General features: G+C 51.9%; 1 protein-coding gene across 3 annotated transcripts in view; it reads right to left on the bottom strand.

The window, feature by feature from the left end:
- Positions 1-14,605, bottom strand: part of PAQR5 (progestin and adipoQ receptor family member V) — a 42,781-nt gene that overhangs the window by 13,954 nt on the left and 14,222 nt on the right. Inside the window, exons 1-4 of one of the 3 annotated variants that reach the window (XM_008575853.1) lie at positions 10,468-10,599; positions 10,092-10,219; positions 7,079-7,284; positions 1,636-1,762 (exon numbers count right to left, since the gene is read on the bottom strand). In XM_008575853.1, the coding sequence (XP_008574075.1) occupies positions 1,636-1,762; positions 7,079-7,284; positions 10,092-10,219; positions 10,468-10,476 (470 nt within the window). In that variant the 5' untranslated portion in view covers positions 10,477-10,599. Of the gene's footprint in view, positions 1-1,635; positions 1,763-2,923; positions 3,051-7,078; positions 7,285-10,091; positions 10,220-10,467; positions 10,600-14,605 lie in introns of those variants that run through there. The other 2 variants (XM_008575854.1, XM_008575852.1) reach the window with 2 other exon arrangements.

Raw genomic sequence — 14,605 nt, 5'->3', positions numbered from 1 at the left:
TCCAGGTTCCTGGACCAGGGCCTGTCCACACATCAAGCACAGTGCCTCCAAGGCACGCATCCTCTCTTCTGGGCTGTTTTTAGCATCATTATCACTTTTCTATGTGTGTTACGCCTTGTCTTACCCAAGGCAGGGGCCCAGTCTCCTCTGTCCATTATCTGCACAGTCCTCACAGCTCCCAACCTGGCACAGAGGCTGCACTTAATAAAGAGCTTTTAATTGCCAGAGTCCCTGAAGTGTTAGGGGAGAAAGAAGTAATAACCCCATGACGTCTGATTTTATTTTTGCCCCTGTGGGTGGACCCTATCTCCTCACAGCTTTAGGGGAACTCTGTGATTTCCAGGAGGGAAGAGACAGTCCCCCCAACCCCCCAAATCCCATCCTCAGGAACTTCCAAGGAATGAAACCACACAAAACCCTGGGTTGAGACTGCACCTAGAAAGGAGACTCTCACTCCCATGGAAAGCAATTCCACGTGCCCAACCTGTCTTGGGACGGGTAAATGGAAAGCAAGTTGGGCCAAGTATTCCTGCTGCTTGCTGTTGAAGAATCTATCCTAATACTTTTTTAAAAACCAGTTTCTCAAGCATGTGAAACTTATCTACTCTCCCTGAGTTCCACAAAACCTAAGTTTTTATAAGAAGGAAGCTGGAGCCAAAATCATTCTGGAGAAGTTACAGGGGCATGTCTCACCCTCCCCGTCTTTTGCTGGGGGGTTGGGGAGAGTGGAGGGCTCCGTGGTCCTCAGCAGCTCGACTTAAACTAGCTCACTGGAACTGGGGGATGGCGGGAGGGGGCACAGACTGCCGGGGCGGCTGCCACTGAAGATCCCCAGCCCGGAAAACACCCAGCACCTTGGTACTATCCACACAGGCTGTCACCCCAGCACAACCATTTGGGAGGTTTCCTAAGTAATTTAGGGAACCAGAGCTTTCAGGCAGTTCACTTTTACAAAGAGCAGAATAAACTAGTGTAGTCATCCCCATAACAATGCCCGCTGCACTCACACTCCAATGAGTTTTCTTGAGCGAAAGTAAAAAAAAAAAAAGCAGGAATCAGAGACACTACACTGGGTGTGAGTCATGGCCGTGGCGATGTGCTGGACATTTAAATACCATCCGTCATCCATCACACACACCTAGAGGCCTATTTATGGGGCACCTCCTCTGTGCCAGGCTTGGGCTAGACGCTCTGGGTACGTTACCTGTAACCTTTACCTCTGTCTCAGAAGGTAGATGTATTGGCCCCAGTTCACAGACGAGCAAACTGAAGTTTTGGATAAGTAGCAAGGAGGATGTGGGATGCCCAGCAACAGAACCAGCTACATAATTTGTAGGGCCCGGTACAAAATCAAAGTGTAGGACTCCCTTGTTCAAAAATTATTAAGAATTTCAAGAAGCAGAGTCTTAAACCAGGGGTGGGGCTCTTCTGAGCACGAAGCCCTGAGCCATCATGAAGGCAGCACAGCCATAAGACCCGTCCCGCCCAGAAACAGAAGTCCACCTGGAACGGAGTGCCAGGCTCCCAGCGCCCTTTCCACCAAGCCCGCCTCTTACCTTGTTCCCCGCAACAACCCATGGAGCTGTGTGCGAGGCCCTCCCTCCCACTCCTATCTGAGGTCACAGCGGCAGGTACCTGGAGTAGCAGGAGAGGCCGGTGCTGAGGATGGTGTTCAGCACGGCCAGGGTCACATAGTAGTCATGGAAGGTGGTGCACACCAGCGCGTCCGGGAACGTATATGCAGAGTAGGCAATGGCTACGCCTGGGGAAGAAAAACCAGCCTTGGGAAAGAGCTCACATAGTAGTCATGGAAGGTGGTGCACACCAGCGCGTCCGGAAACGTATATGCAGAGTAGGCAATGGCTACGCCTGGGGAAGAAAAACCAGCCTTGGGAAAGAGGCCAGGCCTTAGCACCGTATGGACCCCTTGGGAAACCTGTCCCCAGCATCCAGCTTAGCTCCCATCATCCCCACAGACCCACGGACAGTCCTGCCTCCACACCCTTCTTGTGCCATTACCCCCACCCCCAGAATGTACCTCTCCTCTCCACCCACCCAAATCCTATCCTGGGAATTTACTGTGAGCCCAGCATTGGTCCAGCGCCTTATGCATATTAACTCACATAACCCTCGCACTTATCCCCATTTTACAGATGTGGAAACAGAGGCACAGAGTTTTAGTAACTCACCCAAGGTCACATAGCTAGAAAGTAGCAAAGCCAAGCTTCAAACCCAGGGAGTTTAGCAACAAAGTCCCTGCATTTAACAACATGCTATTGCCACAATGACAGCCCCTGTGCGCTCAGCTTTACTCTTAAGAGTGTACACATCTCACCTGCCCAGTGATGGTGATGCTCCTTGTGGAAAGATCAGTGTTGGAGGGAGGGCCCTCGTTAAGGCAAGGCATATCTTATCAATGGCTGGGGGACAGGCCAGCTGAGAGGCTGGGTCTAAGAGGTTGGCCATGTATTTTACATTTTAGGTTTTGGAGTTTGCGAGAGAAGGGTTATCTAAGAACTTTCTAGACACCGGTTTGCTGAGGTTTTTATTTGGAAGAACAGGGGAGATCACTGTCCTTTTCAAAGAGGCAGGAGAGAGGGGCTTAGACCTGCACCCTCACCTACTGAGGCCCACCCTGGGATAGGCAGCTTGTCAGCCTAGGGCCTGAGAGGTCATACCTAAGGTCACCTGTTATTCNACCAGGGGTGGGGCTCTTCTGAGCACGAAGCCCTGAGCCATCATGAAGGCAGCACAGCCATAAGACCCGTCCCGCCCAGAAACAGAAGTCCACCTGGAACGGAGTGCCAGGCTCCCAGCGCCCTTTCCACCAAGCCCGCCTCTTACCTTGTTCCCCGCAACAACCCATGGAGCTGTGTGCGAGGCCCTCCCTCCCACTCCTATCTGAGGTCACAGCGGCAGGTACCTGGAGTAGCAGGAGAGGCCGGTGCTGAGGATGGTGTTCAGCACGGCCAGGCTCACATAGTAGTCATGGAAGGTGGTGCACACCAGCGCGTCCGGAAACGTATATGCAGAGTAGGCAATGGCTACGCCTGGGGAAGAAAAACCAGCCTTGGGAAAGAGGCCAGGCCTTAGCACCGTATGGACCCCTTGGGAAACCTGTCCCCAGCATCCAGCTTAGCTCCCATCATCCCCACAGACCCACGGACAGTCCTGCCTCCACACCCTTCTTGTGCCATTACCCCCACCCCCAGAATGTACCTCTCCTCTCCACCCACCCAAATCCTATCCTGGGAATTTACTGTGAGCCCAGCATTGGTCCAGCGCCTTATGCATATTAACTCACATAACCCTCGCACTTATCCCCATTTTACAGATGTGGAAACAGAGGCACAGAGTTTTAGTAACTCACCCAAGGTCACATAGCTAGAAAGTAGCAAAGCCAAGCTTCAAACCCAGGGAGTTTAGCAACAAAGTCCCTGCATTTAACAACATGCTATTGCCACAATGACAGCCCCTGTGCGCTCAGCTTTACTCTTAAGAGTGTACACATCTCACCTGCCCAGTGATGGTGATGCTCCTTGTGGAAAGATCAGTGTTGGAGGGAGGGCCCTCGTTAAGGCAAGGCATATCTTATCAATGGCTGGGGGACAGGCCAGCTGAGAGGCTGGGTCTAAGAGGTTGGCCATGTATTTTACATTTTAGGTTTTGGAGTTTGCGAGAGAAGGGTTATCTAAGAACTTTCTAGACACCGGTTTGCTGAGGTTTTTATTTGGAAGAACAGGGGAGATCACTGTCCTTTTCAAAGAGGCAGGAGAGAGGGGCTTAGACCTGCACCCTCACCTACTGAGGCCCACCCTGGGATAGGCAGCTTGTCAGCCTAGGGCCTGAGAGGTCATACCTAAGGTCACCTGTTATTCCAAAGACATGGAGAAACTTGAATCCTAGCTCAAGGCTGAAACAGGCCGAGCTCGGCCGCACAGGTTCAACCTCTGCCTTTTACCCTATTTGGAAGATGGATCTAGTGAGGCTGGTCATACGGGCAAAAAGGGCCAAGAATCTCTCTCCTGGCACCATGCTTCCACTCCACGTGGAACTGCCTCCTGGGGGACAGACAAGCCCTTCTCCAGGCCTGATGCTATGAGGAGGCTCCCACCTGGACCAGGGTGCATTCACTCAGCAGATGCTGGTCACGGTCAAGGTGCACGCCAAGCTCCATGGGCCACACACCGTGAGGGAGCCTCACCCCTGCCCAAAACGTCAGCGCAAAGCAAAATGCATGGGAGCCTCAAAGGGGTCCCAGTGCGAGGTGGGTGTTCAGGCTAGATGGAGCATCAGATCAGGCAAAGATGCCAGCGCTGGAACAGCCTGGAGAGTCGGTGGGGATCCTGACAGGTGCCTGCGGGAGGCAGGACTTTCCATGAACAGGAGCAGACTCAGCTCTGGGTGCCAGGCCAAGGAAAGTGAACTTCCTCCTCAGGCAGTAGGGAGTCACTGAAGGTTTTTGAGTAGGACCAAAAACCTAGTGAGAGTGCACAAGATGGCCTTGAGGGAGGGACAGCTGGGGCAAATGCCACACGCAAGGGACTGAGGGAGGAAGGAGAATGGGGACGTGAGGGCAGCTGCACAGGTGGAGTGGGAGCCGGAGAAAAATCAATAGGCTCCGCGACTGACTGCACCCTCCTTCCATGTCTGCTGAGCACTTCCCCACGCCCAGCACTGGGCCAGGGCTAGAACACCAAGCATAAAAGACATGCCTCCTGTCCTCAGGGAGTAGCTCCCAGGAGGAGTAGGAATGAAGGAACAGGACCAGACTGGGGATCAGAGCTATGATGGAGGCAGACCCCAGCCTAGGGGCTGGGAGGAAGGTCACAGGGCAGCCCCCCACCCTCCCAGGGCGGAGCCTTGAAGACCCTGAAGGGAAGGGAAGAGGGCGTTCTGGGGAATGGCATATGTGAGGGTACAGAGAAAGGAGACCCTAGTGGCAAGGAGAACTCTTACACTGACAGACAGTGAGCCGGGCGATGGAGGAAGGCAGTGCACGGTGGTGCCTGGCCACCTACCCCTGGCTCTATCCTTTACAAGCTGTGTGAGCCTGGGTAACCCACCTTCGTCATCCTCACCTGCAGCACGGGGTGATAACAGTACCCCTCAGGGGGTTGCCGTCAGGCTTGACGAGGGGATCATGGTGATGGCTACCCTCTGATGCTGACTAAATGCCAGGCACCATCCTAGGGGCTTCACTTAAAAAACATTCAGTCATCATAACACTCCTATGAGGAAGGTGTCATGCCGAGTCCACCGGCAACAGAGCTGAGGCTTAGAGAGGTTAGGACACTTGCACAGGAGCACAGAACTGCTGGGGTGGCGGCGGTGGGCTCCAGACCTTAGGCACCGCCTCATGCTGCTCCTCAGGGATGGGGGTCAGGTGTGGCGGTCCCCCCAAAACCTTGCTCTCATCATAAACATGTCTGTGGCAGGCGAGTGAGGGCCATGCAAGCCCCCCCGCTGAGGAGTTTGGAATTCACCCCAGGGTATGAGGGACCCTGAAAGGTGTTAAGTGGGAGGGTGGCATGGTAGGAGGTGTTGCAAACCTCCTGGGGGCTGCCAGAGGAACTGAACTGCGGGGCGGGGCGGGGCAGCGAGGAGGAAGAGGGCAGGGGAGAGGCGCGGGGCTGAGCCAAGTCCAGAGGGTTTGAGGAACTGCTGGGAGAGATGCGCCCTGAACCTGGTAACAGATTACGATCAGACAGGTGGGCGGGCGTGGGGGTGGGCGGAGGGGGACTTGAGGCTTGTTTACAGATTTCTGACTTGGGAGGATGAGTAGGAGTGGCACCACTAGCCAGGTGGGACATTACAGAAGGGAAGCAGAGGTGGGGGCCTCCGGCTCAATAGTGGCCTGGACCTCAGGTGAGTGTTTAAGCCAGGGGCGGGGGGGGAGACACTGACCAGAGGCATTGGGGGATGGTGTGGGCATGGAGATCACCCAGGAGCTAGACAGGTAAGAGAAGAGGCCCAAGGACTGATTCTGACCACCCTCCTGCCCCCCATCTGTGAAGGAGGCAGAGGAAGGGGAACCAGCAGAGACTCATGAATGTGCGGGATGGGAGGACTGGGAGGGAGGGAAGCAAAGCAACAGAGAAAGAGGGGGCTGGGGGGCCGTGCCAAAGCTGGCAGGGGAGGTTGGGGCTGCAGCAGCCAGTTTCAGTGAACGGGGGGACTGAATAGCAGAGCACAGGAGTGGGCGGTGGGGACTGTGCACTTGGCTTGTGAAGGAAGGGAGAGAGGAAAGAGGCTGGAGGTGGACCCCTCGTGGACAGCCTCCTGTGCCAGGGAAGACAAGGACTGGCTTTCACACCAAGAGCGGGACTGGAGCGAGGAAGAGGCTAGAAGTAGGGTCGACAGGGATGGCTGGATGCCCATAAGTGGGAGAGAAGAGGAGGCGGGAGGAGGGGCACCACAGTCAATGAAAAAGACAAGCAGGGCGGGGATGTCAACATCCAACTTCACCAGCTCCGGGTTTGCCGCTCTGTCCCTGTGGCACTTTGAGCAAATCTCTGACTGCTCTAAGCTCCCGGACAAAGGAGGTTTGTGACCCCATCCTCCTTCTCCAGCTGGTGTGTGCTGGAATTGACCCATCCCAGGCTGGGAGAGGGGACCTTGCAAGCCAATTGCTAAACACCACTGTCATTAAAAGTGAAGTTACATAAACTCACAATTACATAAATCACACTAACAAGAATGCTAAGTTCTCACTGAATATGTCACTGTGTCTGTAAAGTGGAATTACTACGTAACTGTGCTACTCCATAGCCCACCTCTGCGTTCAGTGGTGTCACGCTAGCAGCTTCAAGGTGGCCACACTGGGGCATTTATACCACAGAAATCGGCAGACACTACAGATCAGAGCTGTTGTCCCCAGAGAGCCAGTTGCTAATATTTACCAGCACGTCTGCGGACAAGCTTCCTACAAAACACTCATCAGGAACCTGGACGGGACACTGGCATTCCCATGACTCTTCTGCAAACTCATCAAAGCCCCATGGTGACCCCAGCTCGGAGGGAAAGGGACAAGTATCTCAGTCACAGGGTGGGAAGGCAAGAGCAGGGCCTCACGTACCCAGGCTGAAGAGGTTGACAGCGCCATAGTCCAGGAAGTAGCAGATGTGCCGGGCATTCGTGGACATAGAGCTGAAGGTGTGGGCACAGCTGGACACGAGGGGGTACACGCAGCTGGTGCACATGTACACAAGCATAGGCCAGGAGTAGCTGTCACTCTGGATGTCCGTCACATACAGTGCAGTCCCAAACCTCCACACAAAGAACCTAGAACACAGCATGGCCCACTCAACCCCTGGGGTGGGGGCTCCTCTAACACTCTTCACCTGTCTCTGCCTTCCATTCTCCTGGGATGCCCGATCCCTGTGTCTTCTCACTTTGGTGAAAAGCCATGTGCAGGGGAGGGGGGGTGTCTTTTTTTGCTGGGGAGGCAGTAAGTTGGGTTTGGGCAGGTGGGGTAAGAAGAGAGCCTTTAGGTTTATCTAGTCCCATCCCCTCCCTCGCTGTGGTGATGGAATCCCTCTTACAGCACCTTGCCCAGGTGATTCTCCAGCCTTAGCTTGCATGCTTCCAAGGACGGGGGTTCACCACCTACCAAGGCAGCTCAGAGTGCTGGAAAGTTCTCCTTCACTGAGCTCAAATCTGTCTCCTTGGAATCTATCTGCATTTAATTGACCCTAGTTCTCCCCATCAGGATCATAGAAAACAAGCCCATCAAATCATTTAAGGCAGTCTTCTTCCCCTCCTACCTCCTTGAACTTCACATTAAATAACCCTAGTTCATTCAGCCATTCATTTCAGGATCCAAATTTGGTGCCATCACCCTCCCCGTGGTTTGTCTTTGTCCCCTCTAGTTTGTCTCTGTTCCTCTTGTAGGAAGGCTCCTCAAACAGAAGCAATCCCCCAGGGGGAGACTTGAAAGTCCAGAGGACAAGAGGACTGTTTTCTCCCTCTTCTTCCACACTCTTCCTCCACTGAGATTGCAATCACGTCCCATCGCTGACTCTCAGCCAACCCTACACAGAGACACTGCACAGTTTTGGGTCAGATCTGTCTGACCTATACCCCCCGTGTGGGGTCCTGCCGACAGACCACCTTGCCTCCACAAACGGCTCCTTGAGAGCTGGCTCCCTTTCCTACTAACTCATCCAAAGAGGGGACACGCTACAAAGCTTCTCCTGAAGGGATGCTGCTAAATCTTTCTGGCTACATTTGTGGTCTTTTCCCCTGCTGTCCCAGTAGAAGTAAAGCTTCAGCTATCTGCTGTTCATTAAAACGATCCTTTTGTCGTCTGGAGATTCCTCAGTAGTCCTTGTTTCCTTAAGGAGTTTTGATTTGGGCTCTCCCAAGCCCTTCCTACCACTCTGCGTTGCTCAATCCAGATAGTCTCTGAGAGCCTGGCATGGTGCAGGGGAGCCGTAGGCAGTGGGGGGCAGGGGTTCAGCCAGCTTGGCTCAGCTGTCAAATAGCTAAAAAGTCATCCAGCAGGGATCCTTGCACAGAGCGCCCACAAACAAGAATGGACAGTGCAGCACTCTTTATAGTGGCACAAATCCTAAAACAGCCTAAATCAATTGTGGTTCAACCATAAAATGGAACACCAGGCAGTTGTTCAAATGCCCAAGAGACTTGTAGCTCCTGACAGAGTGAGATCTCTGAGGGAGAAAAGCAAGGAGATAGCAGTGGAAGAAAGGAAGCAGGGGCTGGGGACACACACCTGTCACAGATGCTCACACATCCCCAGATGAGCTCAGGGAGGAAAACTAGGGTCCGGGGAAGAGACAGACTCTAGTCCCTCTGCAATGTTATCATTTATTAGCATGCATACTTTTTACTTAAGTAAAAATCTAAAACAGCAAACAGCCTCCTCAAGCAGGTGGTTGCTGCCGCCCTTGCCCAGTCTGCAGGCCCCAGGCTGTCACGTTTTCTTACAGGTCACCTCACTCCACCCCAACACGGGGCTCCCTTCTCCACTGGGGTGGTGTGGAACCAAACATCCTTCCCTGCATTTTGGCCCTGGGTCTGTCTACTGGCTTCCATCAGGCTAGCTGCTCCTATGCAGGGGCACGGGGGCCTTCCTCGGGCCCATCTCCACTGGCAGCACACTCTGGGATCCCTGCTACGCTCTTGGCTTCTTGACATGATTGGAAGGGTGTCCAGAGACTGGCCTGTACCACAGCTCTGCTGTGTGATGTAAGGAAGCCACCCCATCTCTGGGCTGTGTCTATGTCAGCCAGTGGTGGTCTGAGTGGGACAGTGGCCTGGATGACCTCTGAGTCCTTCCAGCTGTGATACACTGTGGTTTGATGTTTTGACCCTGTCTCCACTCGTTAAGTAAAGGCATGAAGTGTGTGAAGTTGGTCATCAGTGCTCCCCTTTCTCAGCAAGGCCTCGTTAAGTAAAGGCATGAAGTGTGTGAAGTTGGTCATCAGTGCTCCCCTTTCTCAGCAAGGCCCCCCTTTGCCTTCCTGGCCACTGCCATTTCTGCACACACACGTCCCAGAGCCTTACTCTTAGCTGACTCTGTTAAAGTGCTGCCTGACCAAGTACCTCCCAGACCTGTGGTTCCCAGGATGATTTTGAAGCACCCACAACTCTGTGCCCAGTGCCTTTACCAATGTCTTCTCCCCACATCCTCACAGCAACCCTAGGAAAGGTGCCCACTATTGCCAGCTTTGCAGGTGGGATGATGTGAAGCTCAGAGAGGTTAAGTGACTCACTCAAGTCAGTGACATTTTAACCAGAGCTTCTGGACTCAGAAAGCCTCCAAGACTGAAGGAGATAAAGCTAAATGCTATCAAATCAGGCACTGGAGCAGGGGAGCAGGGAAGCCTAGGGGAGCAGTTGGGAGCTCCTCAAATCCCACCACAATCCATGCCCTAAAGCTCATCCCCGTGGCAGATCCAACATCTCCCCGCCTCAACCACACACTCGCCTCACACCCATGCACCCATGGGGGATCCCCAAGTCCCAGCACAGAATCTCAGCCCTCCCAACCCTAGCTGTGTTTTAAAGAAGCCCTGGTGCCCAGGGCTCCTGAATCAGATGGGCTGATCAAGGGAGCTGGAAGGTACCAGAAGGGCAGCAAGTGAGTCCAGATGTTGAGGGTCTCATTGGTCATTTGAAAAAGGCTGAGGATACAGGCAGTGGCAGAACTCTGTGGGTGCCGGTAGCCAAAGAGGATGCCCTGCTCATGGAATACCTGCAGAGGGAAGAAAAATGGGCACTCAGGTGAGACAAGAGGGTGGCACGAAGGTCTCAGGAGGAATATCTCCGGCAGGATCGAGTTTTCTCCCAGGCGGTGCGCTGTGATCCCAGAACACTTGACCCCCAAGTCCTTGGTCTGTCAAGCGGCTCCTCCAAGAAGACCCCAGCCAGCTGGAGGAGAGAATTCAAGGGCCAGGCTCCCTCTGGGACCCAGCCTATCTCTGCATTTCCGGACGCACTTACTCTTGGCATGGATATTGCCTAAGAACCCGTTTTCGCACCCTCTGCCTGGGGCCTACAGCCCGGTCTTTGGACGCCTTTGTGGTTGGCTGACATATGTGCTGTCTGTCTGAGCCGGCAAGCCCCAGATGTCAGGGGCTGGTGGGAAAATCTCTGCAGAAGGTCTCCCCAGTGCCAGGATATATTCACCAAGGCACTTCATAAAGGCCTTTTGATGATGAGGACCATGATGCTGATGCCTGGGCAGCAAGAAGAGGAGGAGGCTGGCCTGCTTGTAGCAGAGCCCGCACAAACCACCCCCACCCCACACAGCCCACTCAGCAAGCCTCCCCCAAATACCCTCAATGAAACACTCGGATCGATCAGCTAAAGTAGGGGTTGTCAACCTCCCTGGGGTATTATATTATCCATTAACAATGGTAACCGAGAAGACAATGAGGCCAGAGGGACAGGAGCTCAGGATGCAATATTAACTGAAGAAAAGAGAAATGTAAACTGTGTTCCCACCATGATGATAAGCACTATAGAAATTTAAGTTCACATGGTGGGGCCGAGACTGGCAGGAATATAGAAGAGTGAAGAATTTAATTTGTCGAAGTAGTAGGATTGAAGGAGATATTTTTTCCCTTTGTGTTGATTTAGACCAGTCAATCCTGACACTGTTCACACGTTGGGCCGGATAATTCTCGGCTGTGAGGGGCTGGCCTGTGCATGGTTTAGCAGCACCCATGGCCTCTACCTACCAGATGCCAGTAGCCCACACCGGGTCTGCACCCTTCCCCCAGGTTGTGACAACCAAAAATGTCTCCAGATGTTGCCAAATGTCCCCAGGGGGCAAAATCTCCTCCAGTTAAGAACGACTGATTTAAATGAATGTTGTTATAACCTTTGAGCAGTGAATTATAAGTGAGTAGGTCATTGAGGCAAATAATAACAATCACTGTTAGCGATCACAATATGAATCAGGTCACAATCAATTTTAAAGCTTCCCCCATGGTTTTCTAGGACTGTGCGAGGAACAGAAGGCTGGTAGAATTCCAATCTAACCACACATCTCTCATTTGGGTTACCAACTTCTCGGGTAAGAGAAGTTCTGCATTAAAAAATAATGTAGTATCTAACACAGCTCATGCTATCTTTCGAGGTTCCAAGTCAAGAGATCCTATGGAACTTCGGAGAAAGTGAGTGGATACCGGAGTAAAGAGTCAAATCCAGGTCCCTGAGGTGCCGTGTGACCTTGAGCTGGGCCACAGCTCTCAGTGCCTCAGTGTCCTTACCTGTAAAATGGGAGAGTTAGCTAGCTGGATGGTCAGAATGTTCCCTTCCAGCAGTGGCTCCAAGTTTTAGAGAACTCTTAGTTCAATTCTGGCTAAAACTGGTCAACGAGGCAGGAAGAGGGAAATGAAGTTGGTTCATGGTCGAATGAAGAAATACTATTTGAATTAGGTTTGGGTCTTAGGTAATTAAAGCGATTTGTTCCAGTTTTTGATTCACCATTCAATTCTGCTGACATCCCCAGTTTATGGTGGACCGATTCCTATAATGGGCAGCGGGATCTTGCCTTGCAGATTCCCACCCCACCAGGGCTGACAACAAGGAGACGAATGAGCCCACAGCCTTCAGCCTCTGGTCCACCAAAGCGGGAGGAGGCGCGTGCTGGGTGGGCTTTTGGAAAGAGGTCCTGCAAAAATCTGGCCCCCTGGAGCCTCTCACTGTGTCCATCATTCTATCTTTCAAGTTTCAATTTTTCTTTTTAATTTTTTAAAAAATTAATTAAAGCACTGGCTGCTTGTTAAAATTGCAGACTCTAGAAAGGAGCGATTACTACTAACTATTCAGTCCTTCATATGAATTAATTTAGCAGGTCCTGTGTAGCAGGAGATCTTGTGACAAGGGGCAGGTGAGAGAAGAAACTTCACAGAGCTCTGGGCATGTGACGGTGTGTGGCCCACAGGGAGGAGGCAGGGCGCAGCTGCAGGGCAGACCAAACACAGTGGCAGCCACAGTGGGCAATGGCTGGATGGGCACTGGAGGAAGAGACCACTCACGTTTGCCCAGGGTGACACAGGATATGACTACTCTCCTTCTGTCTTTGGATCCTGGCATTCTGGTGGGCAAAAGTGGGGGACTGACATAGTCAAAAGCCAGACAGGAACAGAGGTGCTGGAAAATCCATAAACTGGATAACCTGACCACATTTGGGAATCTGGCCCCAGACTTGGGAAGGATATTTTGCCACCAACGCCAGGGGTAGGCCCAGATTAAAAGAACCTGCCTCCATCTGACCTGCTATTTTTACCCTAGACATGGATGGGAAGCCCAACGTTAATCATGCTATAAATAGGGGCAGGATTTAAAGCAACCCCTCCAAAATTATGACAGATGGATAAAGGACAAATAAAGGAAAAGGAGTCCCTCTATCCCAGGACAGTGATGTTCCAACCTGGCATAAGAAGATTGACCTGCCCCTGCCCTCCCCACCTTAAAGCTCTGTCTACTGGACCACATGGCTAGTTCTCAGGTGTGCTCCTGTTCTGAGCTGCTCTGAGCACAGGAAAGGAGATGAGTTCTTTCCATCTTCCCACTCTAGCCTTAGCAAAGTGATTTGCAACGAGTAGATCTTTACGGAACACATGTTCCATACATCTAAACGACAAATTAAACATTTGAAAACAATTTTATATTCCAAACCCAGTTTGACCCCAAAGGCAAATTACAAGCTTTGCCTCAACACTGTGCAGCTCGACCTCATTTCTAAGCATCCCCAAGTAATCAGGCACCTGCTCATTTGCACAGCGGAATTGATTTGTAGGACTCTACCTTGCATCCCTTGTGGCAGGCTGGGCAACTTAGAGTGAAATGAAATCAAATTGTGGGCAGCCTATTATTTAGGCAGGCACCTGCTCATTTGCACAGCGGAATTGATTTGTAGGACTCTACCTTGCATCCTTTGTGGCAGGCTGGGCAACTTAGAGTGAAATGAAATCAAATTGTGGGCAGCCTATTATTTACAAATGAGAACCCCCAGGCACTCAGGGTGGAAGGGCACAGCAGCGAGTTTTTCCTTTTAGCACCTGCTATGGGCTCAGCATCCGGGAAGGATCCCTTGCATGACCTCCCTGCGCACCTGCTAGCTGGTGCCTGAAATTCCACCGTGACAATTTTAAACCTTTGGTATTTCTAGCTATTAAACTGCAAATCACCTGGGGAAAATAATTGGGCATTTCTGGCCAGCAGTAAATAAGAGTTGATTTTTATAACAGGAAAAGAGAAGAGGCAGAGGGGGGCGGGGAGGCAGGCAGGCACTGTTAATACAGACTCTGCATTTCCTGTCCAAATCTCATTAAACCTTCACAGCCTCCTTGAGAGGAAGAAACTTTCATTGTCCTCATTTTGCAGAAAAGGAAAGTGAGGCCTGGGGAGGTTAGGGTGTGCATCCAAGTTCCCAGTAGTGGAAACAAAGCTGAAACTTCAATGCAAATATCAGACTCCTTTTCCCCAGCCTCTCATGCACTGTCACGCGTTACTGCTGCCAACAAGGGCCCTGCTGAGAGATGAAACTCTCATCCCTTGGCCTGTGGTGTGACTCTGGACCATAACATACTTCTTTGAGCCTCAGTTGCTTCTTCTTTAAAGTGCTATTATGGACTGACTTCTGTCCCTCAAATCCATACATTGAAGTCCTAATCCCCAGTATCTCAGAATGTAACCATATTTGGAGATAAGGTCTTTAAAGAGGTGGTTAAATTAAAATGAGGCCGTTAGGGTGGGTCCTAATCCAATCTGACCAGTGTCCTCATAAGAAGAGGACATCAGAACTCACAGAGAGACACCAGGGGCAGGTACGCATAGAGAGATGACCATCTGTGAACCACGGAGAGAGGAATCAGGAAGAAACAACTCTGCCGACACCCTGATCTCAGACTTCCAGTCTCTAGAACTACAAAAAAGTAATTTTCTGTTGTTTAAGCCAGCCAGTCTGTGGCATTTTATTATGGCAGCCCTAGCAAACTAATACAAATTGAGAGGTTGGAGGACAAAGTCTTTAAGCCGGCATCTCTCAAACTTTCTTCTGAAGGTGTCTGCAGACTACCTGGGGATCTTATTGCAATTTGGTGACCTTGGTGAGAGTCTGCATTTC

This window comes from Galeopterus variegatus, unplaced genomic scaffold (genome assembly GCF_000696425.1).
Source record: "Galeopterus variegatus unplaced genomic scaffold, G_variegatus-3.0.2 Scaffold1246, whole genome shotgun sequence".
In the NCBI taxonomy this organism is placed as follows: Eukaryota; Metazoa; Chordata; class Mammalia; order Dermoptera; family Cynocephalidae; genus Galeopterus; species Galeopterus variegatus.
The sequence above is the reverse complement of the archived record's forward strand: the minus strand, read 5'-3'. Positions and strand labels throughout refer to the sequence as shown.